Source organism: Protopterus annectens, chromosome 13.part0 (genome assembly GCF_019279795.1).
Source record: "Protopterus annectens isolate FY-2018-M chromosome 13.part0, PAN1.0, whole genome shotgun sequence".
Lineage (NCBI taxonomy): Eukaryota > Metazoa > Chordata > Ceratodontiformes > Protopteridae > Protopterus > Protopterus annectens.
In genome coordinates, this window is record NC_056747.1 from 526,626,691 (window position 1) to 526,654,429 (window position 27,739).

Below are 27,739 nucleotides of genomic sequence, written 5' to 3' on the forward strand. Positions count from 1 at the left end.
TACCATAGTCTACAGCCCGCATCTATATTATAACGTCGAGCATTTAGATTGTCGAATGCCTAAACCTCGACACCTAAATCTCTAACATTGAAAACAGTGAACAGTCAATTATGCAAATTTTTTCCCCGTGAAAAGATTTGCTTGGCCAAAAACAAAAAACTTTAAAACCCTAACCAAGCTTGGGCTGTGCCCAAATCTAACTAAATATATCAACTCTGAGATCACTCTATATCGAGGAAAAGGGAAAAGTCCCCAATGATGGGCAAGTAAATTTTTTCCCTGGGAAAAAAACGTGCATAATTGGCCGTTCACATTTTTCAGCATTTGACATTTAGGTGTTCAACAATCTAAATGTTCAACGACATGACAGGAACCCTGCAGCCCAGGCCACAGTTCCTGAACAGTCAAAATTACAGCAAGCCATGTGAAAGCCTATTTTAAAAGCCACTGACAGGGTTTGAACAAGTTACTCGAGCAGTAATTCAGCGAGGTTCTTTAACTTTTCTAGTTCCTAGACTACCACTGAAGACTAGAGATGTAAGAACAGTTGAGGGTGCACAGCAGAGGAGTACATGGGTCTTATGACACCTATCCAAAGCTTCTGATTCCTTGCCAGGCAGGAGTGTGGCAAAATGCTACAGTCTTTGGGATCTAAAGTGGGATGAAGAGACCACAGATGCAGTTGCTCAAGGATGTGGTGGCTCAGTGGTGCAGGGGTTAGTGTTGTCACCTCACAGTAAGAGGTTCTCCGGTTCGACTCTTAGCTAGGGTGCCTTCTGTGCTGAGTCTGCATGTCTTCCCTGCATTCATGTGGGTTTCCTCTGGGTGATCCAGTTTCCTCCTACATTCGAAAAACATGCATCTGCAGCATATCTTCCTGGGCCTCCTCTGAAAATGGGCTCTGTTCCAGTCGGACTTTCCCGGTAAACAAATGTTAAATAAATCAATAAATAAAATATGTGCTTGAGGAGTCATTCTAAATGGGCAGGGGCCTGGAGCTTTCTTTCTTATAGTTCACAGAAGCAGAGATGCAATGCCTCTATTCTTCCAAAATAGCATTCCTAATGACTAGCTCCATGAGAAGCATGAAGGCTCTTTTATAGATACGTATAAAAGTACTTCTGGGAAGATATGATTTATATCTTATGAGGTCCAACAAATGTTCACTAAAATGTACAGTTGTGTAAATAAACTTACCATAACACCAGATGTTCAAATAATCACTGTTGCAGTAGCCTAAGCTATAAGGGTTATATCATGCACAGGCTATAACAGTAGGGCAGCTTCCAAAGCTTCAGGGCACCCTCCATGCTCCCAGTCAGTCAGCTCAAGCTGAGATGACTAAAAGACAGGTTTGGGTGCCAAGTCCTACAGAGCTTTCATGCCAACAGAGAGAGGGAGGCTCAACCATGAAGGGACAATGCTAGGAACAACAACAGGGTGATGACTTTTTTTGTTGTTTTCCTAACACCCTAGCATAAACAAAACACAAGAAAACAAGGGGAACACAGGCAGGAAGTGGCTACTGCAGCAGTGATTATCTGAACATTTACTGTTATGGTAAGTTTACTTACACAACTGTACTATGGTCATCACACTGATCACAGTAGTAGCCTTACCTATATAACCTAGCTTAGTTCATATGGGAGGAGGAAGGAGAAGGGTCCAGGAGCCCACGGGGAATGGTCCTAGCAATGTGTGATCCAGACCTAAAGAAGAAATCATGATTAAAATGTTTTGTAAAAGTATGTACAGGGGACCAAGTTGCTGCTTCTGGAATACTTCTAGAATATAACTCTTTTCAAAAAGCCATTGATGAAGCCCAGACCCTGGTAGAATGTGCCTTGACCCTGCCTGAAATAGTCTTATTGTAGTGAGTATAACCAAAAGGTAATAGTCTTAAACAACAATTTGGAAATAATCTGCTCTGACACAGGTTGTCCCCTTTCCTCTTACCTTCACAACAAATGAACTGATCTGAAGATCGGAAAGACTTGGCTCTGTCAAAATAGTACCAGAGCTGTCTGTGGACATCCTTTCTCCCTCATTTTCAGGTTAAGAAAAGCAAACGAAGAGATGGATAGGTTGGCTTAATTTAAACCTTGATACTACTTTAGGCAATAGAAGGACTAGTTCTTAAAGAAATCTTGTCTCTGTGGAAAATGAGATAGGGTTGACTCACTGCAAGAGCTTGCAACTCGGATATCCTTCTTGCAGAGGTCTCAGCAATCAGTAAAACTGTTTTCTATGTTAAGAATCTCAAGCCAGTCATATTAGTTGGTTCAAAAGGAGCATGTGTTATCTTCTCTGCCACAAGACTAAGACCCCAAAAAGGAACCAGCAGTCATCTCAGAAATTTCTTATGCAAAAGCCCTTTCAAAAACATTTTGACATGAACATGCACTGAAAGAGGAGGATCCATGGGCAGACATGCTGCAATGGACAATAAATGAATAGAGAAGCAAGAAAGGCCACGTTAACTCAAACAAATATTGCAAAACCAGAAAACAACTAGCCTGAATGGGTGTTAGTTATGTTGTTGGCACCAATTGGAAAACCTTTTCTATCTGCTAATATCTGATTTTCTAGTAGAGAACTTTCCTGCTTCCATTAATACCTGCTAAACATTCTCAGTAAACAGGAGCCTAAAGGGAATTCATACCCTATCATCCAGGCAGTCAAACAAAGTTGATTGGAGTTGAGGTGTATCAAACATCCCCAATCTTGTGTAAGCAGATCCATGCCCTGACAAAGTCTGTGGTACCTGTTCCTGGCCATTTCCAAAAGAAGGGAGAAATTACAATTGTGTCCCACTTACCATAACTGTAGATGTTCAGTGTTGCAGTACTAATTCTTTGGTCTTCTTGCCATTCAGAAGCCTGTGACCAGCCCAATTTCTAGAGCCTTTGCATCATTCCCAGACAATGGGCATCTGAGGACCAATGTCTGGATGTCAGGGTATAAAAAGGGCATCAAATGGCTCCATCTTTAGGACTTTCTAACAGTGAACAAGCAATCTGAACCCTGAAGACAGCACAAACTCCCCAGTTGTCTGAATTTTATAGCAAAGGGGGAAAATGATAAGAGGCAAAGAGGAAATGATGGAGATAAGATGACTATCTGTAGAAAACTACTCTACCCTTTGCACCTAGCAATGGGGATACAAACAGTCAGCAGACAGAGGGGGTTGGAAGTTGGGAGTATGCACTGCAACACTGATCTACTCTTATGGTAAGTGGAACACAACTGTCACACATTCATCACAGTCAGTGTTGCAGTACTGATTCTTGGGAGAACTCCCAAAACTAACATGTGGGTGGTAGGTCATCTGTATGACACTAGGATGATGACAGTATCAAAACCTGCTTTAACCTCAGAAACATTGCCCAGGTTATAGTGTTTGTAAAGGTGTGCATGAAGTTCCATATGACTGCCTCTAGGATGGCCTGGATAGGGACTCCTTTGAGAAAAGTCAGTGGTAGTTACCTTATATGCCTGGTGGAATGGGCTTTAACATGCTTAGGTAGATTTTTTCCATGGTGTGAGTAACATAACTTAATGCAGTTTGCTGCTGATTTTGCCATGGTTTGTTTGGACACTGGCCTGTCTTGCTTAGGCTCTGCAAAATTCACCAGTAATTGCTCTGCTCTGTTAGAGGTTTTTGTTCTGTCTAGAAAGTACCTGATCTGCCTGAGCACATCCAAGGAATGAAGGACTTTGCTCTGCCCTATTCTGTGGATTTGGGAAGAAGATCAGTAGGTAGACAGCCTGATTTACTGCAAATTCTGATACCACCTTAGACATAGAGGTTTGTTCTGAGGGTTACCCTACCCTGTGTAAGACAGCAAAAAGTTATTTACACATGAAAGCTTGCAGCTCTGAGACTCTCAAAGCTGATGTGACCTCTATAAGAAAAGTGGTCTTCCAGGTAAGCATCTTTAGAGAGGCAGTGACAAAAGGTTCTAAGGGGGGTTAGTTTTTCCACACAAAGTTAGATCCAAGGGTTCCTTCTGGTGGTCTCAAGTGAATCACTCCTTTAAGGAAATGTTTTATGTGGGGGTGCAACAAGAAAGGTGGAGCTCTTTGCAGGCAAGCTGACATGGCACATGCATGTCTTTTTATGTTGGGGTATGGAATTTCTGGTCTAAACAGGCCTGGCAGGTACTGCAAGATTGAGTTAGTGTCTACCTGAGAAGGGTTGGTGTACTTACTGTGACACAAGGTGGGAAATCTTTTCCCTTTTGACAGGTATGATTTCATGGTACTGGGTTTCCTTGTTGCCCTTAGAATGGAAAGCATATCCTTGGGATGGGAGGCATTCCTTGGTGTCAAAACCCAATCCTCCAGGCTGTTAACCTGAGGGTGGCTAGGTGAAGATGGAAAACAGATTCCCTGGCGTGGCTGAGAAGAGATCTAATTCTTACGACTGGGTGTGGAATGTCTCCTCGCAGAGTATCAGGAGGAGGGAGAACCAGTGTTGCCTCAGTCACAAGGGGACCACTATATTCATGCTGGGTCTGTCTGCTCTGACTTTTGTCAGTACCCTGGGGATCAGAGGCAAGGGTGAAAATGCATACAGGAACCATTTTATCTATGTGAAAGTGAAAGCATCTCTTTTTCAGGCCCCTGTCTGTTGAATTCAGCAGCAGAACTTCTTTAGCTGTTTGTTGTGGTGAGAGGCAAACAGGTCTATTGAAGGGACCCCTCCCCTCACAACAGAGTTAGGTCCAGGAAGGCCTCTTTCCTCAGCATCCATTCACTGAGGTCTAGAACACACATGTTTAAAGAATCCGCCAGGGTACTGCTCTGATCAGGAATATAAGAAGCTATGAGGATTAGCTCTACTTCTTGAGCCAGCATCCACATCTTCCTCAAAAGGCAGCAAACAGGGTATGACAAGAGTTTCCCCTTCCTTTTGTATGTATCACATCACTGTGTGTCAAGATCTGCAACGTCCCAGGGACTAAGTTCTGCTGAAAAGCCTTTATGGCCAGGTAGAGTGCTAGTAGCTCCTTCTGATTTATATGCAATTGTCTCTGCTAAGGAGTTCATATGCCCTGCACTTTCAGGGGACCTAAGTGGGCCCCCCAAGCTATGTCTGAACTGTCTGTGGTGATGAGCTTCTGGTAAAGAGAAGCTTGTTTCTGGGTTCTGCTGTACAGTCTACTTCTACCACAGGAGCTCCTTTTTTCAGGCATTTTAAGATGAGGCAGTAGTGTTTCCAGGGATTGACAATGGTGTTCCCAAGCATTTTTCAGGAAACACTGAATTTTGCTCAAGTGTCACTTTGCAGGTGGATCATTAGAGTGCAATACACCTCAAAATCGTCAGGAATTCCTTTGCTGGGATGTGTTGCTTTGGAAGGAGACTGGTCAGGTAGCCTGTCAGGCAAGCTATCTTGTCCTGAAGAAGGAAGGCTTTTCTGCTAGACTGAATCTATGAGGGCTCTCAGAAAGAGGATCCGTGTTTGGGGAAGCGTTTGTGACTTTTAGAGACTTAAGGTGAGATTTACCTTCTGAAAGCAGTCCATGGTGATCTCCAAGATGTCTAGGGTGTCTGCTGAGGATTTTCCCTGAATGAGACAGTCATCTAAGTAGGGGTAAATATGAACTCCCAGAGTTCTGCAATGTGCTATGAGAGTAACTAAACATTTTGTGAAAACTCCGGGAGCACTGGAAGCGAGAGTCTTTTGTTATAAATTGTACACATTTTCTGTGACTGCCTGCTATGGGGACATTGAGGTAAGTGTCTCTCAGGTCTAAAGCGAGCATGAAGGCATCTTGGAAAATCATGGGCAGTAGTTTTTTTTGCAACATAAACATTTTGAATTTTGGGATGTTGACAAACTTGTTTAGCTTTAAGAAATCCAAGATAGGCTTCCAGATGCCCTCTTTTCTTGGAACTAGAAAGATCCTTGAGTAAAAGCCTTTTCCCTCTAGACCTGGAGGAACAGGCTGAATGGACCCTTGATGATGTAGTTCTCTGAGGACAGGTTGTAAGAGGCTACCCTGCCCTTTTGGAATGCCCAAGAAGGGTGGGATTTCTCTGATATGGATGCAATTTCCCTTTTCTATGTTGCTGAGGCCCCACTGGTCCCTGGTGATGGTTTTCCACTGGGTTAGGAATGCAGAGAGTTTTCCAGCCAGAGATTTAGAGGGGGAGGGTGGATATGGGTAAGAGGCTGGGTTGAACTTAGTCAGAGTTGGTTCTCTGTGCTGGGTGGGATCTTTGGAGCTCCCTGTTCAGTGAGATTGTTCTGGATTATTGGGTCTCTTGTCACATGGAAGCCTTCTCTTGTCTAGGGTGAAAACACAAAGGCTTTGAGGGGTAATTCCTACTGTACCTTGGTTGTTAGTCAACTTCTGGAGTACAGCCAAAGCTTTCTCAGTAATGCCAGGGTCCTTGTTCTTTTCGCCTTTCCATTTCCTCAGAGTGATGCTAGTTGGTACTGGAGTTTGAGGAGGCCCTGTAGTAGCAGTGGATTAGGACACCACCAGGGAAACTGAAGAAGACTTCATACAGGTGGCTAGTACCTCGGCCCTACATTTTAGGGTTTTCACATGGAATTTTGCACAGTCAGGACAATTAGAGACATGCAGAACAGACAAAGTGAGTGAAAATCTTTATGCAGGATAATGTGAACCAACAACATAAAACCTTGATAAACAATTGAAGTCTGGATAAAAAGGGATGAAGGACAGGTGGAACTAAAAAGAGTTTGGTGTGGTGGATGAGGAATTACCCCTTGGAAAGGAGAAACTTCTTACAACTGCCATCTGTCACCTTGATAGAAAATCTTCACAACCCATTTGTCTGAAACTACAGGTTGCCAATGAGAAAAGTAGAGATTCATAATTTCTGGAAGGGAAAGGTGCTGCCAGGGTGGAAGGCAGGGGGACAATGTCCAGTGAACATTCATTCTGACTTGTCGGACTGTCTTTAGTTTTGGGGGTTTCATGAATTCATTTTGGAATCCTCCTGCCATGCCTTCTAAAATGTCTGTTTAATTGCATTTTGTTGAGATTGTTCATTTTGTTTTCTTTTTTTGCCAAAAATAGATGAGGAATTAGAGAATCCCTTAGAAAAATTGGAAAAGGAGAGCTGAAAAATCTTAGAGACTCCTTAAATAAACATAACTCTTTCATCACCTCTGCAGCAAAGGAACCAATATATGTCCATAGGGAATTTAAAATCTCTTTTTTTTTAACATGATTTGGGAGGTTCCGAGAATGCAGCCAGGCAAACCTCCTCTAAACATTACCAGTAGCCATAGCCCTGGAAGAAGTATCAACAGAGTCAAACATTCTCTTTAAATAAAGAGTAGTGACTTGGACAGTTGAAGAAACTAAATTATTTAAAGCAGATTTTTCCTCACAAGAAGAAACTGCAGACAAAACATTCCTCACACTTTCACAATTAGTCAGAATAAACTAACATAAGAGCTTGACAATTCAAAATTCTGAAAAATCAAAGTTAAGACGCATACATTTTTTTCTCATACTTATCAATAATCTTTCCATCCTCATCAAACTAAATGAGAGACTAAGAAATCTCAGTGTTCTTCCACTGAAAACTGTGGCACATTTGGGAAATAGTCTCCTAGAAAGAGAAAGTACAGTTGCGTACACTTACCATAAATGTAGATGTTCGAGTATATTCACTGTTGGGTTACTTGCTTGCAGTAGCCCTCAGTCAGCCTGATTAACAAAGTCTTGGGTCCTGCGTCGGTTGCGGTCTTTTCTTCTGTGACGTCAGGTAGTCAGGGGTATAAAAACATGCAGCCGATGCCATTACATCAGTTTTTCTTGCCCCAGATGTCAGGTGCCCCCTTAATGGGAAGCAATAAAAAAAATATATATATATATATATATATATATACACACACACACACACACACACACACACACACACACACACACACACAAAAGGATATACCTCCAAAAAAAGCAAATACACCAAAAAGCTTTTATGCATAGTAAAGGAGAGTAGAGGTATAGCCAAAAAAAGGTCAGGGGCTGGAGGGAGGGTAACCAGGACTGCAACAGTGAATACACTCGAACATCTACATTTATGGTAAGTGTACACAACTGTACTATGTTCTTCGTGTTTTACTGTTGCAGTCATACATTTGGGTAGACAAAAATATACAAGACTGCAGTGGCAGATTTATTGCTGCAGTCCTGACAATTGGGTAGAATCCCAAAGCAGAGGTAAGGGGCTGGCAAATTATAAAGTAGCAGGAGCTGACAACATGCCTTGTAAAACAGCTGTGGCAAAACCAGCTCTAGTCTTAGAGTATATAGGCAGGTGATAATGCCTAGGGAAAGTATGCACTGAACTCCAAGTCAGAATATCCTTAGTTGCCACCCCTTAGAAATGCTGTTGAAGTGGCAGTAGCCCTAGTGGAATGAGGCCTAATCCCAGCTGGAACCTCTTTGCCATGATGGGAATAACAAAATGCAATGCAAAAGCCAATCCACCTAGAAATAGTTTGTTTTGACACAGGCTTGCCCTGTGAACTTAAAGCAAAAGAAACAAGTAACTGCTGAGACTGGCTAAAATCTTTAGTCCTGCGCACATCTAAAGTGTGCAAAATCTTTCCCCTTTATTTTGAGGATCTGCAAAAAGGCAAATGAATAGTTTGGTTTAAAGCCACACTAGAAACCACCTTAGGCATAAAGGAAGGATTAAATGATACCCTGTCCTTATGGAAAATCAAAAGGGCTCTACTGCCATAAGGGCCTGCAACTCAGACACCCTTCTTGCAGAAGTAACAGCCAACAGAAAAGCAGTCTTCCATGACAAATATTTCAAATCAGCAGTAGCTGCAGGCTCAAAAGGTTGTAGAGTAAGTTTTTCCAACACAAAATTGAGATCCCAAGCAGGAGTAGGAGCTCTACGTGGGTCTTATATTCTTTGCCCTCTAAGAAACTGCTTGAACAAAGGATGCGAAAACAAAGGTGGGTCACAATCATAGTGAGCTGAAATTGCTGCAGCATGAATCTTTATGGAAGAGAAAGACAAACCTTTGTCCAATAATTCAGTAAGATATTGAAGAGCCACACTCAAATTAGGCCCTGAAACCTCCAAATTCTTTGCTGTACTCCAAAATAAAAATCTCTTCCATTTACTCTCCTAGTACTAGGCCTTCTAGCTTCCATAATCACATTTAAAACTTGTTGAGGAAGCTGAGACCTACCATGCCTCAACACAGAATATGCCAAGCTGTGAGATGAAGAGATTGAAGCTTGACATTGAGCAGATGACCGTCCTTCTGAGACAACAGATGAGGAATCAGAGGTAAAGGCCATGGAGGCTTCTTTACAAGACTCCTTAGAAGTGGGTACCAGTGTTGCCGAGGCCAATCTGGAGCTATCAAAATCATCCTTGGCCTGTCCTGTCTGACCTTTAGTAATACCTTTGGAAGAAGAGGTAGAGGTGGAAAGGCATAGACATGAAGGTTTTTCCAACTGAAAGACAGAGCATCCACTTTCCAAGCTGTGTGATGAAACCCCTTTGTGCAATACTTTGGCAGCTGGTGGTTTAGTGGAGAAGCGAACAGATCTATGTCTGGAGTTCCCATGACACTGTCAATTTCTGAAATACATGAAGATCCAGTTTCCACTGGGGATCCATGATTTGTCTGCTTAATACATCTGCTAGGGAGTTCTGTGCTCCTGGCAGAAACCTTGCCTGAAGAGTCAGTTGCAGGCTTAACGCAGTCTCCCATAAAATCATTGCTTGCCTGCATAGAGGATAAGAATGTGTTCCCCTTGCTTGTTGATGTACCACATGACAGTTGTGTTGTCTGTCAGAATCAACACCTGCCCTGGAAGAAGTAACTCCTTGAACGCCATCAATGCAAACTGGACTGCTAACATCTCCTTCATGTTGATATGTAGATGCTGTAGTCTGGCAGGCCACTTGTCTTGTATCCACTTTCCATTTAGATGAGCTCCCAAGCAGTGTCCGAGGCATCTGTCGTTAAAATCTGACTCGCCTCTGGCCGGGTCACAGAGAGTCCCTTGTTTAGGTGACATTCCTGAGCCCACCACAAGAATTCCTTTTGAAGGCAAGGTATTATTTGAATGACAGTGTCCAAATCTTGGCAGTGCTGTGTCCATACATTTTGAGATACCATTGCAGCTTCCTCATATGCAGTTTGGCATTGGGAAGCACCAGAATACAAGATGCCATGAACCCTAATGCTTGAAGGACTGTCCTTGCAGTCAGCACGGACTGATGAGATAGTTGATGGAAGTAAAGTGACAGACTCTTTTGTTTGTCCGGGGTTAAAAGGCCATCTGGCTGCTGTATTCAGTCTCACACCCAGAAAGCACATGTCTTGAGAGGGTACTAGACTGGACTTTATTTCGTTCACAGAATACCCTAGGCATCTTAGCACTGCTATGACATATTCCAGATGCTGTAGAAGGTGTTCCTTTTCTTGAGCCAGAATCAGGCAGTCGCCCAAGTAAGGATAAATTTGATTGCCTTGAAGCCTGAAATAAGCTCTCACTGGAGCCAGAACCTTTGTGAATACTAGTAGATAAGCCAAAGGGCAATGCAGAGAACTGATAATGAAAATCTCCAGTTGAAACCGCAGATACTTTCTGCAACTTAGCCTTATGGGCACATGAAGGTAAGCTTCCTTGAGATCCAAAGTTACCATCCAGTGATCCTTGCCCAGCAGAGGTAACAGTTGCTGTAACGTCAACATCTTGAACTTGGGAATGTCCAGATAAGTGTTGAGGATAGATAAATCCAAAATTGGTCTCCACGTGTTCTCTTTGGTACTAGGAACAGGCGAGAATAATTTCTGACACAGGGACTGGCTGAATAGCCCCTATCTGGAGTAACTGAGAAACTTGCTTGTGAGCCTCTTTTCTTTGTGGAGGAGGAACATCTGGCATGCCTTTGAAAGGGGCATTGTGTGGAAATAAAATCTGTACCGTGATGAATGATATCCAGCACCCATCTGTCTTGAGTGATTAAATCCCAATTTTCTTTGAAAAGAGACAATCTTCCTCCCAAAGGAGCTGCCAGACGAGAGTCCACTGGCAGCTGAAAAGGCAGGTCATTGGTTCTGCTAAGGACTGACCCTGCCCTCACCAGAAGTCTGAGCAGGTGAACTGTCTGATCTAGGCCTTGAGCCTGCCCCTACCACGCCTAGACCTACCCCTAGACTGGGAACCATAAGCAGGATATGTCCACCCCTTAGCAGGCCAATTTCTACTAAACTTGGAGGCTGCACCTGCAAAAATCTTTAACAGTCTGCATAGACTTAGCTTTGTCCTCCATTTTCTTTAAAACTGCTTCCACAGGCGGTCCAAACAACACATCAGACTGTAAAGGAGCATCCAAAATCCTGGTCTTAACATGCTCAGCTAAATTCTGATCCTTCAACCATGCATGTCTGCGAAGAACAGAACTAGTAGCAGCCACCCTCGAGGAGGCCTGAACAGCATCAAAACCACACTGCAAAGAATGCTTACCCACTTGTTCAGACACATGAACCAAATCCAGCAATTCTTTACACTCAATACCTTCCGCCAAAGCATCCACCTTAGATTTCAATTGTGAAAGGAGATAATTCTGATATTTCAGCATATGAAATTGACAATTCAACGCCTCATGGCTAGAGTGGAAGAAGTATATACTTTCTTACCCCACCTATCCAAAGCCCTTGCCTCTTTATCAGAGGGTACAGGATTTTTAACCACAGAAGCTTTAACACCTTTAGGCCCCTGAGAAACAGTTTCTGGGTCCGCCCTGGGACTCTTAAACAAATACTTATGAGCACCCTATAATACCTATCAGGCTTAACAGGAGCAGGAGGCAAGGAATCAGGGTTCAGAGAAGCCTCCATCCTCCACCACATTCAACACAGGAGGAATAGCTAAGGGCCTATGCTGGGGCAAACAAGAATTCCCTAAGCCTTTTCTGGAGGCAGAGTAATCTTGGCCTTCCCATTTAAAGTGCTCCCTCATGGAGTGAAGAGTCTCTGAAAATGAAAAATCCTCAGGAGGAGAAGCTGAAGGAGTGGAATCATCCACATCAGAATCAGAATTAGTAGGAAACTCTTGCAAGTCTTCCACAGAAGACTAAGCCTGTGAACACTGTTCAAAACTATCAAACTCCTGTTCCACCCTAGGCCTCTTATCAGGTGGGGCATAGAACCTCTAATCAGAGTAATCAAATCTTCCGCCATTTTAAGCATATGTTTCTTAGGCACAGAGCCGAAAATGCTAGCAGAAGCCCCTACAGAAGCTGAACTTGGCCTTCCTCTAAAAGAAGCTTTGGCAACAGAAGGAGAGGCCCTAACCACCTTGGGAAGAGAGGGAAGAACAGTTACCTGAGAAGCCCCTCAGCCTGGCCTACCTCCTGAGAGGGCACATCCTGTAACAGTAAAGTATCTGCCTGAGACTCCATAGAGACTCCTGGCAAAACCTCTGGCTCCCCTGAGCCTCCTAAAGGACGGACGGCCGGGACTGCCGGTACCTCACCGCTAGACTTCACTGTTTTGTCCTTGCGCTTTTTAGATGAAGCAGGCGCCGGAGTATCCGGCGGCATAGTATAATTGCAACGCTTCCCAAACACTAACCTAGCACAATCAAGCCTCCTCTTAATAGTGCTTGTTAAATCTAGCACAAGAGCGGCAACCAACAACGCCGTGCTCAGGCCCTAAACAAGGTATACACAAAGTATGATAATCCCTATGCGGTATCTGCTTCCCACAAGAAATACAGTTATTCACTTTTTCTGACATCCGGTTAAATACTGAGGCAAGAAAAACCAAAATGTTCAGCCAACTCTGTATTCGGTCTGAAACTCCGGTCGAAAATCTCAGAACGCCAACCTGCACTCGCAAAATTGCTTCTGCATCGGACCATGCGCAAAAAGACTGAGGAAATGGCGCCGGTCATGCGCATTAGTACCCTGACGTGCTGGCGCCAGTCTAAGGCGCCATGACCGCCAGCCTTATACTCTGGTATTCGGGCCGACTGGGACGCGGACTATACCCAATTGTCAGGACTGCAGCAAGGGAAGACGAAGAACATCTGGCAAATGGTAATGCTTGGTGAAAGTATGTACAGAACTCCAGGTAGCAGCTTCTAGGATGTCCCTGGTAGGGACACCTCTGAGAAAGGCTGTAGAGGTAGATGCAGCCCTGGTTGAATGGGGTCTGATCCCCTGTGGGATAGGTTTTCCATGGTGCTTATAGCAGAAATGAATGCAATGGTTTGCTTTGAAAGAGCCTTCTCCTCTGCCCCTGCAGCAAATGCCACCAGCAGTTCAGATTTCCTTTGAGGTTTAGCCCTGTCCAAGTAAAATCTAAGTTGTTTGTGCACATCTAAGGAGTGCAGTATCCATTCCCCTTTGTTCTGTGGATTAGGAAAGAAGGTTGGCAAATGAATCAACTGATTAGCCACACTGGATACCACCTTGGGCATGAAAGAGGGATTGGTTCTGAGGGACACCCTGTCCGCATGAAAGATGATGAAAGGCTCCACTGCCATAAGGGCCTGTAATTCAGATACCCTTCTTGCTGAAGTGTTTGCTAAAAGGAAGGCTGTTTTCCAGGAAGGGAATTTTAAATCTGCACTAGCAGCTGGCTCGAAAGGAGGAAGAGTGAGTTTATCCAATACAAAGTTAAGGTCCCAGGTAGGAATTGGGGCTCTCCTGGGTGATCTTAAATTTTTGGCCCCTCTGAGGAACTACTTGAGCAGTGGATGAGAGAAGAGGGGATGTTCTGTGTTATAATGCACTGAAATGGCTGAAGCGTGAATTTTGATGGAGGAAAAAGAAAGGCCCTTGTGAAGCATCTTAGTTAAGTATTGTAGAATCTGAGGTAAGTTGGGTGCTGCTGTGCTCATCCCTTGAGATTGGTTCCAGGCACAGAATCTTTTCCATTTTTCAGCATAAGACTTTCTAGTACTAGGCCTCCTAGCCTCTAAAATGATATCCATCACTGGTTTACTGAGGGGATGGTAAAGGAGAGATTAGGTAATTAGCCAGGCTGTTAGGTTCAGGGTTTGAAGCTGAGGGTGCAGAATCTGGTTCTCCTGCTGAGACAACAGGGTAGGGGTCTGAGGCCAACAGTGACAAACTGCGTACGAGGGGGTACCAGTGTTGGCATGGCCAGTCTGGTGCAATCAATATCGTCCTTGGTTTGTCCTGTTTGATCTTTAGTAGTACTTTGGAGAGGAGAGGCAGAGGAGGAAAGGCATAAACTGATAGGTTTTTCCAGCTGAAGGACACAGAATCCACTTTCCAAGCTTGTTTGTGGGGAATTCTTGTACAAAATTTGTCTAATTGGTAGTTCTGGGGGGAGGCAAACAGGTCTATATCTGGGCTCCCCCATTTGTTTGTCAACATGATGAAAGTCTTTGGTTCCAGTTTCCACTCATGTGGGTCCATGTTTCTGCTTAGTCCGTCTGCCAGTGTATTTAGTTTTCCTGGCAGGAACTGAGCTTGTAGATGCACTTGGTAGCTCAAGGCTGTGTTCCACAGTGCCATGGCTAGTCTGCAGAGGGGGTAAGAATGGGTACTCCCCCCGGCATGTTTATGTACCACATAACAGTGGTGTTGTCCGTCTTTACCATTAGTTGTCCTGGAAGAATGTGGTCCTTGAAGACTGTCAGAGCATTCTGTACAGCTAACATTTTTTTTGATTGATATGCAGGTGCATTTGACTTGGGTTCCATTTGCCCTGAATGCACTTCCCTGCCAGATGAGCCCCCCATGCATAGTCTGATGCGTCTGTTGTTACGGTTTGGGCAGCGGGGGGTAGAGTGAATGGCAGTCCCTTGGTTTGGTGGCAGGCCTCTGCCCACCAAAGGAACTCTAACCATAGGCAAGGTATGAAAGGAATCATTGCTTCTAGATCCTGAGACTGTTGACACCATAGGCTTTTCAGATACCACTGTAGTTTCCTCATATGCAGTCTTGCATATGGAATTAGAAGAATGCAGGAGGCAATGAACCCCAAGGCTTGCAGTATTTGCCTTGCAGACAGCAGGGTTTTTTGGCCACTAGTTTGAAGTAGGTTGTCAAATGAATTTGTTTCTCTGGCTTGAGGAAAGCCATCTGGGGAGCTGTATTCAAGCTTGCTCCCAGGAATATAATTTGTTGACAGGGTACCAGGTGTGATTTCTTTTCATTTATGCTGTACCCCAGGCAAGTTAGCACCCTTTGTACAAAAGCCAGATGATTCAAAAGTATGCCCTGGCTTTCTGCCTGAATTAGACAATCGTCCAGGTATGGGTATATTTGAATATTTCTTTGCCTGCAAAATGCAGTGACTGGAGCTAGGCACTTTGTGAATACCCTGGGTGCAGTAGATAAGCCAAAGGGCAGTGCAGAGAACTGATAGTGCATGTAGCCTGCTTCGAAGTGTAGGCATCTTCTGCAAGACTCCCTAACTGGGATGTGCAGGTATGCTTCCTTTAAATCGAGTATTGCCAACCAGGCATCTTTGCCTAACACAGGAAGCAAATGGTGAAGAGTTAGCATCTTGAATTTTGGAATCACCAAAAATGTGTTTAAAGTAGACAGGTCCAGGAAAGGACACCATGAATTGTCTTTTCTGGGTACCAGGAAAAGTCTTGAGTAGAAACCTTGCCCCTTTTCCTCTTCTGGTACAGTTTGAATAGCCTTTATCTTAAGAGAGAGAGTACTTGCTTTTGAGCCTCTGCCCACTGACTTGGGGGGGGGGGGTAGATCTGGCCAACCGTTTGGGGTTGGTAACTTGTGGAAGTGAAATCTGTATCCTTGGGAAACTATATTTAAAACCCATTTGTCCTGGCTAATAAGTTCCCAGTTTTTTGCATGTAGAGCAATCTTTCCCCCCAAAGGGGCAGTCAGTTGAGAAGTGCTTGGAAGTTTTAAAGTTAAGTCATTGAGACAGTTTACCATAGGGGGGAGTTTTACTACTACCAGATTTGGAAGTGGAGGCCCCTCACTGCTTAGTCCTGTGCGTACCCTGGGACTGAAGCCTGGGTGTTCTGCTGGATCTGGGTTTGGACTGAGAAGGCCTGGAAGAAGCAGGAAAGGACCAATTCTTAGAGGGCCAATGTCTACTAAATCTTGGAGGCTGTACTTGTAAGAAATCGTAAACAGTTTGCATAGATTTAGCTTTTTCCTCCATCTTTTTAAGAACTTCTTCTGCCTTGTTGCCAGACAGGTGGTTCTGATTTAAGGGAGCATCCAGTAATTCAGCTTTAACATGATCTGGCAAGCCAAGCATGCCTTTTAAGTACAGACCCAGTGACAGCAGCCCTATAAGAAGCCTCTACTGAATCAAAACCACATTGCAAAGTATGTTTTCCAACCTGTTCAGCAGAATGCATTAAATCATGTAGATCCCTATTTTCAGCACAATCAGGAATCATCATTTTCTGTTTAAGCAATCCAATAACATGTTGCTGATATTTTAAGATATGAAACTTGCAGTTTAAGGTGCTAATGTTCAAGGTTGCAGAAGTGTATACCTTCTTACCCCATCGATCCAGCGCCCTGGAGTCTCTATCATAAGGGGTAGGATTTTTGGCAGTAGTAGCTTTAATGCCCTTGGGTCCCTGTGAAGTGGTCTCAGGTTCTGCAGTAGGATTTTTAAAAAGGAACTTGTGAGAGTCAGGATCCCTGTAATATCTATCAGGTTTTCTGGGAGGAGGAGGTAAAGAGTCAGGGGTCAACCTAGATTCCAAAAAGGCATCATCAACAATGTCTAGTACAGGAGGGACAGCTAAAGGCCTGTGTTGTGGCAGGAGTAAGAAATCCCTAAGCCTCTTTTTAGAATCAGAGAAATCCTGACTTTCCCAATGAAAATGCTCCCTAAGAGTATGCAGGGTTTCACCAAAAGAGAAATCCTCTGGGGGGGGGGGGGGGTGCAGAGGGACTAGAGTCCTCAGCATCAGAATCCTCATAGGTAGTCGGTAGATAAGGGTAAATCCTGGTCATCAGAGGAAACAGAAATTTCAGAATCCTAGTCAGAAGTATCATAAGCAAGCTCAGTCCTAGGTCTCTTAGAGGGGGAAGGTTGGCTTCCCCTGATTAAAGTAATAAGGTCTTCAGCCATTCTTATCATTTGTTTTTTAGGCATAGTGGCCTGACCATGCAGTCTGGGTGTCGGTTTTCTAGGCATGGTTCGAGTTTTAGGCCTTGAAGAAGAAGATGGCATCAGTTTAATATGCAAGACAGTAGGCCTGAGTACACCCTCAGAAGCCAGTGCCTGCACAGCGGCTCCAGACCCATCCAAGGTAGAGACACCCGCAGGTTCCACAGTTGAAGCATCTTGTGGCATACCGGACTCCAAATGGGTCTCAGTAGAGGTCTGCGAATCTGAAGTAGCAGGTATCAGGGGCTGCAAAAGTGCCTCAATGAGTACCAGTGAACTGGCGACTGGCTTAGGATGAGCGTCGTCAGCAGCTTTGGACCTAGGCGGCCTGTCTCTGTCTTTATCTTTGTTTTTTTTTCGGAATGTCGGTAGTCGGGATGGCTTACTGAAGACATATCTGGATAATTGAACCGAGCACGAAAATATTTAGAACTGAAAATATAGAGATGATGACAAGTTCATTGTTTAAATAAGGCACAAAACCAACAGCGAGGTGCGTCATGGTCAGGGCCTAGGCAAGGAATACAGTACGAATGAAAATCTTTATGAGGTATTTGTTTTCCACAAGAAATGCAATTATTTACTTTTACTGACATCGGTTTAGAGCAAGAAAAAGTTTCCCCAACGAGGTACTTAGCTTTTAGTTGAAGACTTTGCTTCTGAAACTCGAAAACGAAAATTTCAGGAGTCAGCTGACCGGCGCTTGCCAACTGCTTCTGCTTCGGGCACCGCACAGCAAGAAAGACTGATGTAATGGCGTCAGCTGCATGTTTTATACCCCTGACTACCTGAAGTCACGGAAGAAGAGACAGCAACTGACGCAGGACCCAAGACTTTGTTAATCAGACTTACTGAGGGCTACTGCAAGCAGATAACCCAAATGTGATGACTACAACAGTGAAACACGAAGGACATCCTCCCACTAGAAGAATCAGAAAATGAGCTCTCCGCAGAGCCCGAGTCAGAAATGTGAGCAGAAAGCCTTACATAGTACAGTTGTGTACACTTACCATAAATGTAGATGTTCGAGTGTATTCACTGTTGCAGTCATCACATTTGGGTTATCTGCCTGCAGGTAGCCCTCAGTCAGCCTGAATACCAGAGTCTTGGGATTTCTGCATCAGATGCTGTCGCTTCTACCATGACATCAGGTCATCAGGGGTATAAAACATGCATCCGACGCCATTACATCAGTTTTTCTTGCCCCAGAGGTCAGGAGCCCCCACAATAGGAAGCAATTACATGGTGTGGAACACTCCCAGTGGAAAGCAAAAACCAATGTTATAAGAGATGGCCAAACAAAAAAGAATAGGTAGAAGTATAGAGAAGTCAGGGAGCTGAAGGAAGGGTAACCAGGACTGCAACAGTGAATACACTCGAACATCTACATTTATGGTAAGTGTGCACAACTGTTCTATGTTCTTCGTGTTTCACTGTTGCAGTCATCACATTTGGGTTGATTCCCAAAGCTGAGGATGGGTGGAGGCAGTCAAGAAGCATTAGGGCTGGCAAGCAGGCCCTGTAAGACTGCTGTGGCACATCCAGCTCTGGATTTAGAAAAGACAGGTAAGTAGTAATGCTTGGTGAAGGTGTGTACAAGAGCTCCAGGTTGCAGCTTCCAGGATGTCCCTGGTAGGGACTCCCCTGAGAAATGCTTTAGAGGTTGAAGTAGCCCTAGTGGAATGCGTTCTGATCCCCTGTGGGGTAGGTTTCCCATGGTGTTTGTAGCAGAAATGGATGCAGTGTGCTATCCATTTAAAAATGGTTTGCTTTGAAATGGCCTTGCCCTATGCCCCTGTAGCAAAGCTGACTAGCAGCTGGTCAGATTTTCTGAAAGGTTTAGTTCTGTCCAGATAGTACCTAAGCTGCCTGTGCACGTTCAGGGAGTGCAGGATCCTTTCCCCTTTATTCTGAGGATTAGGGGAAAAAGGTTGGCAAATGAATGGATTGGTTTAGAGCCACACTAGATACCACCTTGGGCATAAATGATGGGTTAGTCCTGAGGGAAACCCTGTCCGCATGGAAGATAATGAAGGGATCCACAGCCATAAAGGCCTGCAATTCAGACACCCTTCTTGCTGAAGTGATGGCTAGAAGTGAAACTGTTTTCCAGGAGGGGAATTTTAACTCCGCTGAAGCATCAGGTTCAAAGGGTGGAAGTGTGAGTTTTTCCAATACAAAGTTAAGGTTCCAGGCTGGGGTGGGAGCTCTCCTATGGGGTCATACATTTTTGGCTCCTCTCAGGAGCTGTTTGACCAGAGGATGAGAGAAGAGGGGTGGCTCAGTATTATAATGAGCTGAGATGGCAGAGGCATGAATCTAATCGAAGAGAAGGATAGGTCTTTGTGGAGAATTTCTGTTAAGTAATCTAGTATATGAGGTAAGCTGGGCACGGTTGTGTCAATTCCTTGAGACTGGCTCCAAGAAAAGTATCTTTTCCACTTTTTTGAATAGGATTTTCTAGTACTAGGCCTCCTTGTCTCAAAGATGACATCCAGCACCTGTTTACTGAAGGTCGCTGGTGATGAGTTCAGGTGATGAGCCAGGCTGCTAGGTTCAGGGTTTGTAGCTGAGGATGCAAAATCTGGTCCTCCTGCTGGGACAGCAGGGAGGGGGTCTGAGGCAGGTGCCAAGGTGGCAGTACTGTCAGACTGAGCAAAAGTGGGTACCAGTGCTGGTGTGGCCAGTCTGGTGCAATCAGGATTGTTCTTGGCTTGTCCTGTTTGATCTTTAGTAGAACCTTCGAGAGGACGGGCAGAGGGGGAAAGGCATAGATTGAGAGGTTTTCCCATGTAAAGGATAGGACATCCACTTTCCATGCTTGGCTGTGGGGAGTTCTGGTGCAAAATTTGCTCAACTGATAGTTCTGAGGGGAAGCAAAGAGGTCCACCTCTGGTGACCCCCACCTGTGTATCAGAAGCTTGAATGATTTGGGTTCCAGTTTCCACTCGTATGGGTCCATTAGATTTCTGCTTAAGTCATCTGCAAGTGAATTTAGTTTGCCTTGCAGGAATTGAGCTTGCAGGTGCACTTGACTGCTCAAGGTTATGTTCCAAACAGCCATGGCTAACCTGCAGAGTGGGTAGGAATGGGTGCTTGTTTATGTACCACAAAACTGTGGTGTTGTCTGTCTTTATCAATAGTTGCCCTGGATGAAAAAGGCATTTGAAGGCTGTCAGAGCATTCTGTACAGCTAACATTTCTTTTTGATTGATATGCAGGTGCGTTTGCTTTGGGCTCCATTTGCCTTGAATGCATTGTCCTGCCATGTGAGCCTCCCATGCATAGTCTGATGTGTCTGTTAGGGTTTGGGCAGCAGGGGGTTGAGTGAAAGGGAGTCCTTTGTTGTGGTAGCAGGCCCCTGCCCACCATAGGAACTATGCCCTTAGGCAAGGAATGATAGGAATCATTGTTTCCAGGTGCTGAGAATGCTGACACCATTGACTTTTTAAGTACCATTGAAGTTTCCTCATATGCTGTCTTGCATATGGAATTAGCAGAATGCAAGAGGCCATGAACCCTAGGGCTTGCAGTATTTTTCTTGCAGATAGCTGGGTTTTGGTGGCCAGTAGACTGAAGCAGTTTGTCAAATAAATTTGTTTTTCCTGGAGTGAGGAATGCCATCTGGGAAGTTGTATTCAAGCTTGCTCCCAGGAATACAATCTGTTGGCTGGGTACCCAATGTGATTTCTTTTCGTTGATGGTGTATCCCAGTGAAGTCAGAAGGCTCTTTACAAATGTTAGGTGCTGGAGTAGCAATTCCTGAATGTCCGCCTGAATCAGGCAATTGTCCAAATATAGGTAAATTTGAATTTTTCTCTGCCTGCAATATGCAATGGCTGGAGCTAGGCATTTTGTGAATACCCTGGGCGCAGTAGATAAGCCAATGGAAGTGGAGAGAACTGATAGTGCATAGAGCCTGCTCTGAAACGTAGATATTTCCTGCAAGATTCCCTTATGCGGATGTGCAGATAAGCTTCTTTTAAGTCTAGGGAGGCTAGCCAGGAGTCCTTGGCTAGCATAGGAAGCAGCTGTTGGAAAGTAAGCATTTTGAATCTTGGAACCACCAAGAAAGGTGTTGAGAACAGACAGCTCCAGGATCGAGCGCCAAGAGTTTTCTTTTCTGGGTACCAGAAACAGTCTGGAGTAAAAACCTTGCCCCCTTTGCTCTGCTGGGACAGGTTGAATAGCCTTGATACTGAGAAGAGAAAGTACTTGCTTTTGGGCCTCTGCCCACTGGTTTTGGGGGAGGTCTGGCTATCTGCTTGGGGTTGGCAGCGAGTGGAAGTAGAATCTGTATCCCTGGGATACAATGTTTAAGACCCATCTGTTCTGGGTGATGTACTCCCAATTTTTTGCATGCAGGGCAAGTTTTCCTCCTAAGGGTGCAAGTACTTAGGCAAGGCTTGGAAGAGTGAAGGATAAGTCATTGTGAGATTTTACCATAGGATGGTGGCCTACTACTCCCTGTTTTAGAGGTGGGAGCACTCCATTGCTGAGATCTGTGCATACCCTGAGACTGTAATCTTGGTGGTCTGCTGCCCCTGGGTTTGGACTGAGAAGGTCTGGGAGGGACTGGAAAGGACCATATTTTAGAAGGCCAATGCCTACTGAATCTAGGTGGCTGTACCTGTAGGAAATCTTTAACAGTTTGCATAGATTTAGCTTTTCCTCCATCTTTTTGAGGACTTCTTCTGCTTTATTGGCAAACAGGCGTTCTTGGTGTAATGGTGCATCTAGTAATTTTGCTTTGACATGGTCTGGTAAGATTTGTTCCTTAAGCCAAACATGCCTTCTAAGAACAGAAACTGTGACAGCAGCCCTGCAAGATGCTTCTAAGGCATCAAAACCACATTGCAAAGTATGTTTTCCAACTTGGTTAGCAGAATGCATTAACTCTTGTAAATCTTTATATTCTGCACAATCAGGAATCAACATCATTTCCTGTTTAATTAGCTCCATAATATGTTGCTGATACTTTAACATATGAAACTAGCAATTTAAAGCCCTGATGGCAAGAGTAGCAGAGGTGTATACCTTCTTACCCCATCTGTCTAAAGCCCGAGTCCCTGTCCGAAGGGGTAGGGTTTTTGGCTGTAGTAGCCTTAATGCCTTTAGGTCCCTGGGAAATGGTCTCTGGATCTGCAGTAGGATTCTAAAAGAGGAATTTGTGGGAGTCTGGTACTCTGTAGTACCTGTCAGGTTTCCTGGGAGCTGGAGGCAAGGTATCAGGGGTAAGGCTGGATTCCAAGAAGACATCATCCACAATTTCCAGAACAGGAGGGATAGCTAGAGACCTGTGTAGAGGCAAGTTTAAAAATTCCCAGAGTCTCTTTTTGGACTGTGGGTAGTCCTGGCACTCCTACCGGAAATGCTCAATAAGGTTATGCAGGGTTTCACCAAAAGAAAAATCTTCTGGTGGGGAAGTAGAGGGAATGGAATCCTCTGCATCAGAATCCTCATAGGTAGATAAGGGCATGTCCTGGTAATCAGAAGGATCAGTCTACAGACTCATGATCTGAAGAATCAGAAGGAAAATTAGTTCTTGGTCTTTTTGAAGGGGAAGGCTGGTTTCCCCTAATTAAAGTAATAAGATCTTCAGCCATTCTAAGCATTTGTTTCTGAGGCATGCGGGCCTGAGAATATGCTTTGGTCGTCAGTTTCCTAGGCATAGTGTGAACTTTGTGCCTGAGAAATTCGGTATTTTTGGTTTGAAATGAAGTCATCGGTTTAATATGAAAATCGGAAGGCCTGAATACACCCTCAGAAGCCGGTGCCTGCACAGTGGCTCCGGACCCGTCCAAGGTAGAGACATCCGTAGATCCATAGTCGAAGAAGCATCTCGCGGCATACCAGACTCCGAATGGGACTCAGTAGAGGCCTGCGAATCTGTAGAAGCGGGTATCAGGGGCTGTGAAAGCACCTCACTGAGTACCGGTGAACTGGCGACGAGCTTAATGGAAGCATCGTCAGCAGTTTTGGACCTATGCGGTCTGTCTCTCTCTTTATCCTTATGTTTTTTCGGAAGAACGGTAGTCGGATTGCTTATCAAAGCCATTTCAGGATACGGAGAACCAGAGCGAAAGAATTTAGCAACAAAAATAGCATGACAACGAATAGTTCGGGTGTTGAACAAGGCATAAAACCGATAGCGAGGAACGCCGTGGTCTGGGCCTAAACAGGTGACGCAGTAAGAATGAAAATCTCTGTGAGATATTTGCTTTCCACAGGCAAGACAATTATTAGCTTTTTCTGACATCGGATAGAGCAAGAAAAAAGGATCCCCAATGGAGCACTTATCTTTTAGAAGACTTTAGGTCTGAAACTCGAAAAACAAATATTTTAGGAGGCGGCTGACCAGCACTTGCGAACTGCTTCTACTTCGGACACTGCATGGCAAGAAAAGCTGATGTAATGGTGTTGGCTGCATGGTTTATACCCCTGATGACCTGACGTCATGGAAGAAGCGACAGCATCCGATGCAGAAATCCCAAGACTCTGGTATTCAGGCCGACTGAGGGCTACCTGCAGGCAGATAACCCAAATGTGATGACTGCAACAGTGAAACACGAAGAACATCTGTCCCTTTGTCTTCCAGTCGACATTCAGAATCATCAGTCTCTTAAGGAAAAGATGCATCCCTCTTTTTTGCCAGAAACTTCCTTAGAAGAAAGATCAATAGCCTGAATTAAACCAAGAGCCAGAACCAGTAAACTACCCCTCTCTAAGGAAATCTGAAGAGTAGTACATACATGTTTAATATTCTGTTTCTTTTGACAGGAAAAATGGTGCCAACAGTGTTATTAATAGCCACAGCAGTTTCCTTAGGTTTGGGCACAACATTCTGACAAAAACAGGAAAGTCTTTCCTGTTCTCTCTCCCAGGATAGACAAGAGTGGCTCTCCCTTGCCCATTGAGGGAAACCCAACAGCATGACTGTCCCCAGTCCATAGTGGCTTCGCTACCCCCAGAAGGATCCACGGTAAAAGATGAATGGTTTGAGGAACAAACAATGGCCATTGCAGAGTCACCTACTTGCGGCTAAGGTAAATTGCTAGCATACTATGGTAGTAAAAGCTGTTTGCTTAACTTTTTTGTAGATGAAGAAGGACTGACCATGGGACCAATAGTTTGCTTCATGGTTAAACCTAAAATGGTGCCTCTTACCCAGTAAAAGCAAACAAACAAAAGCTGGTAAAAATTAAAAGTCTTTAAAAGTCATTTTTTTCACACAAAACAAAGTAAAAAGCACTTTTGAAACACTTTGCCAACCCCAAACATTTAAATACACACAATTTCTCCAGAGAAAAAAACAGGTTTTTCAATTATTTTAAACAACTTTTAAACTGAAAGGAAAAAACTGAACTATTGTTTTAAAAGTATGACAGTCTGTTAAAATATAAACTCTTACCTTACAAATAACTTTCCTGAACAGGGAAGTATTAATAAACAATTTTTCAAAATGTAAGGATTTTCCCCAATGGGACCTTATCTGCCCAGCAAAGGAACAGCAGAAGCCAACCATCGATCCTTGAAAGCCACACAGAAATATACTCTGACATCAGGAAAGCTCTGGAGGGCTTGGCACCCAAACCTGTCTTTTTAGTCACCTCAACTCTAGCTGACTCTTTGGGTGTGTGGAAGGTATGTATCCTGAAGTTTTGGGAGCTGGCTGACTGTTCTATCCTATGCAGGATATAACCTATACAGCTACAGCAGTAGCGATCAATATGTCGGGTGAGGGGAAATCATTATGCTTCTCTGTCTCACAAAGAACCACCAGAGTCTTCTAACTCTTTACAGCAGCCTAAGGAGGAAGTTGTCCCATGCCACCTTTACAGGCTCACACAAGGGTAACATGCAAATGACATGCACAGAGTGTTGGGTGAAATGGATCCCATAAGGAAGAATGCACCTTCTAAGGGTGCAGAGTGAGGAAAAGTGACCTGTTGCTGGATCCAGCTTTAGTATAAGGCCATATTCCTCAAGTGCATCGTCCTTTACTTAAAACTCAAGCACCTACCAGCCAAATATCTACTTGATATTGAGGCTTGCCCTGGCATGGGAAACCCAATGGCCTCCTTCAAACAAAGCTGGTCAGCCCTTCAATGCCCAAGGATAAAACAAATAAATACAAACAACAGTGGCAAAACAGCCATCAAACTGAATGGCATTCAGAGAGCAGCCAAAGTGGAAGATAAATGTAGGCTCACTGGTATACAGAGATAAAGCCGCAACTTAAGCCAGGTTTGACTTGTGACCCAGGAGCCGACTAGGCAAGGTGGGAGAGAGTATCAGACAATGGCTTACCCATTTTGGGAGAAGGGATGTTTTCAAATTCACTACTGCAATGACTTCCAGCAGTGGCAAAAGACAGTGTGGCAACATCACAAAATATGGCATGCAGCTCGTTATGATACACCGTGCTTGTAGACAGCAGATGGATTTAAGCAAATGTGTGGTAGTGTGCAAGACTCACTGGGCCAGTATTGCATGCCCATCTTATGTAGAGCATAAACCATACCTGAAATGAAATGGGCAGGGTGCTGAAATAATCCAACTCTTACAGCTACCTGAATGATAACTCCTCCACTGGTTGGCACTTAACTCTTGACTGGTGCTGGACGCAACAGTGCAAGTGCTACAAAATTAATCTCTGCTGAAAAGTGGGGACCCCTTCAATAGGGTAATGTGGAATGTAATACTTAGTAAGAATGAGGAATAAATGAGCCAAACGGGCCAGATTGGAAGAGTCTGACTGTCATCAGGTGTGGAGTGAATCACTCAGTTAAAACAAAGGATCGGATAAGGAAGCACATACAGAACAGAAAAATCAGAGAGAGTCAGATGCACACCTAAAAAATACGTTTAACAAAAATACAGGTAAAGGCAGAGCAAGTCTGTGAATGTTGTCAACAATATCTAAAAAAAAAAAAAGCACTAGTTTAAATGTGAAAACAGTATGACAGTATAAAAACACTGGAAAACACAAATTAGTCAAATATCTGTGCCATACATATACACAATCAAAGGCAAATCATCACAAAAGCAATGTCTAGTTACTCTAAGCAAACTAGTAAAACTCAAGCCAGCTTTGTTGGCAACTTGGCATATGTGGCTAAAACCCTGAGTACAGCCTACATGAACCAAGCTCAAACACTGGCTTGGGTGTCTTTTGAGATGGCATGGGCAAGATGGGAGTGCAATTCTTGAAAAGCAGAGGAAGACTGGGACCATCTTATACCACAATCCCACAGAAAGACATTGATGCAAAGAATTATACAAGAGCAGGCATTCAGCCATCAAGGTACATATGCAATATCCCTTATCATTAGTGCATGGCAGCACGCATCTGCATGAGGAGGGGGCTTCATGGCTTCTACAGTGACATGGATTGCTCATTCCCTGCCCAAGGCCTATGTCATACACCTTCACTGCCTGGATGTCTGCAACAGCACAAACCACCCTTTTGGCTTCTGGGATTACAAATCCTCTTATACAGCTTTAGCCCCCCTGCTGGGGATACGATGTAAGGGGGATTAAATGCACTTAAGTCCAACTGGGAGAGGTTTGATGGCTGACAGGAATAGGAGCAAACAGCACAGAGGAAAAAAAACTACTAAAAACTCCACCTTTTTAAATGAAAAAGTACAACAGACATTTTTATTTTTTTAACTGTTTTAACTTTGCTAGCTGGAAAGACTCATTCATCTCAATGGTCAGTTTTTCAATGGCTTCCTGGGATGGCATTCACTGATCAGACATAGTTGGTCATGGCATAGGAGGGGAGAGGGGATTCATCTTTTTAAAGATTGTCCTATCAAGTTTTAACTATCTACATTGATGAACATCTACCACTGAAACAAGACAGGTGGGGACATTCTTTTGATACTACATTTGAAATGTAACATTGGAAAGCCGAAGCACCCCCTCATTCTACACTGTTTTTTTTCGGTTCCCTATTAGATGAACAAACGCTTAAAATGTCAAGTGCGACAGGCTCGACAGCTTTTAAGCGAACGTTCATCTAAACAAAACCTAAGAATGCCAAAACAAGGAGTTTCGAAAAGTTATAGTTGGCCAGCCGTCAGGAAGCCAACGGCTGAGGTCAGAATGTTCACCTTGTCTAGCCATTCTTACAGTCATCCACTGTGGTGCGGTCTCGTCGTTCACCCTGTGTAATGTTATGACAGTCCTCCACTGTGGTGCGATCTCAGAGTTGGTATATTTCAACATTATGGGGTTTTGCTTAGATAAACTTTCACTTAAAAGCTGTTGAGCATGTCGTACTCAACATTTTAAGCGTTCATTCATCTAATATAGACCCTTTTTTCTATCACAGGTAAGTGACCATGTGACAGGATCCCTTACACTGACTAGCAAACTCATAGATGAAAATACACAAAAGTTGGAATGTTACTGCACACACTTACTTTCTTTGGTGGTTCCTTCTTCATTTCAATTTTTACTTGGGCCTGCTGGTTGTTGTTAACAACGTCCATCAAAAGCTCAGCATCTTTGCCTTGTATTAGAACCACAGGGTGAGGTGGGTATCGCTCAACATTCACATTCAGCTACAGAAAAAAAAAATAGTAGTTTGTGAGGCTGAACTCAAGAAAA

At 44.0% G+C, this 27,739-nt stretch overlaps 1 protein-coding gene across 1 annotated transcript in view; it reads right to left on the bottom strand.

Annotated features, from left to right (window-relative positions):
• The window catches only part of RNF43 (ring finger protein 43), a 1,798,873-nt gene that overhangs the window by 213,527 nt on the left and 1,557,607 nt on the right, over positions 1-27,739 (bottom strand). The window contains exon 4 of the mRNA XM_044054855.1: positions 27,553-27,693. Coding sequence (XP_043910790.1) covers positions 27,553-27,693 — 141 coding nt within the window. The remainder of the gene's footprint in view (positions 1-27,552; positions 27,694-27,739) is intronic.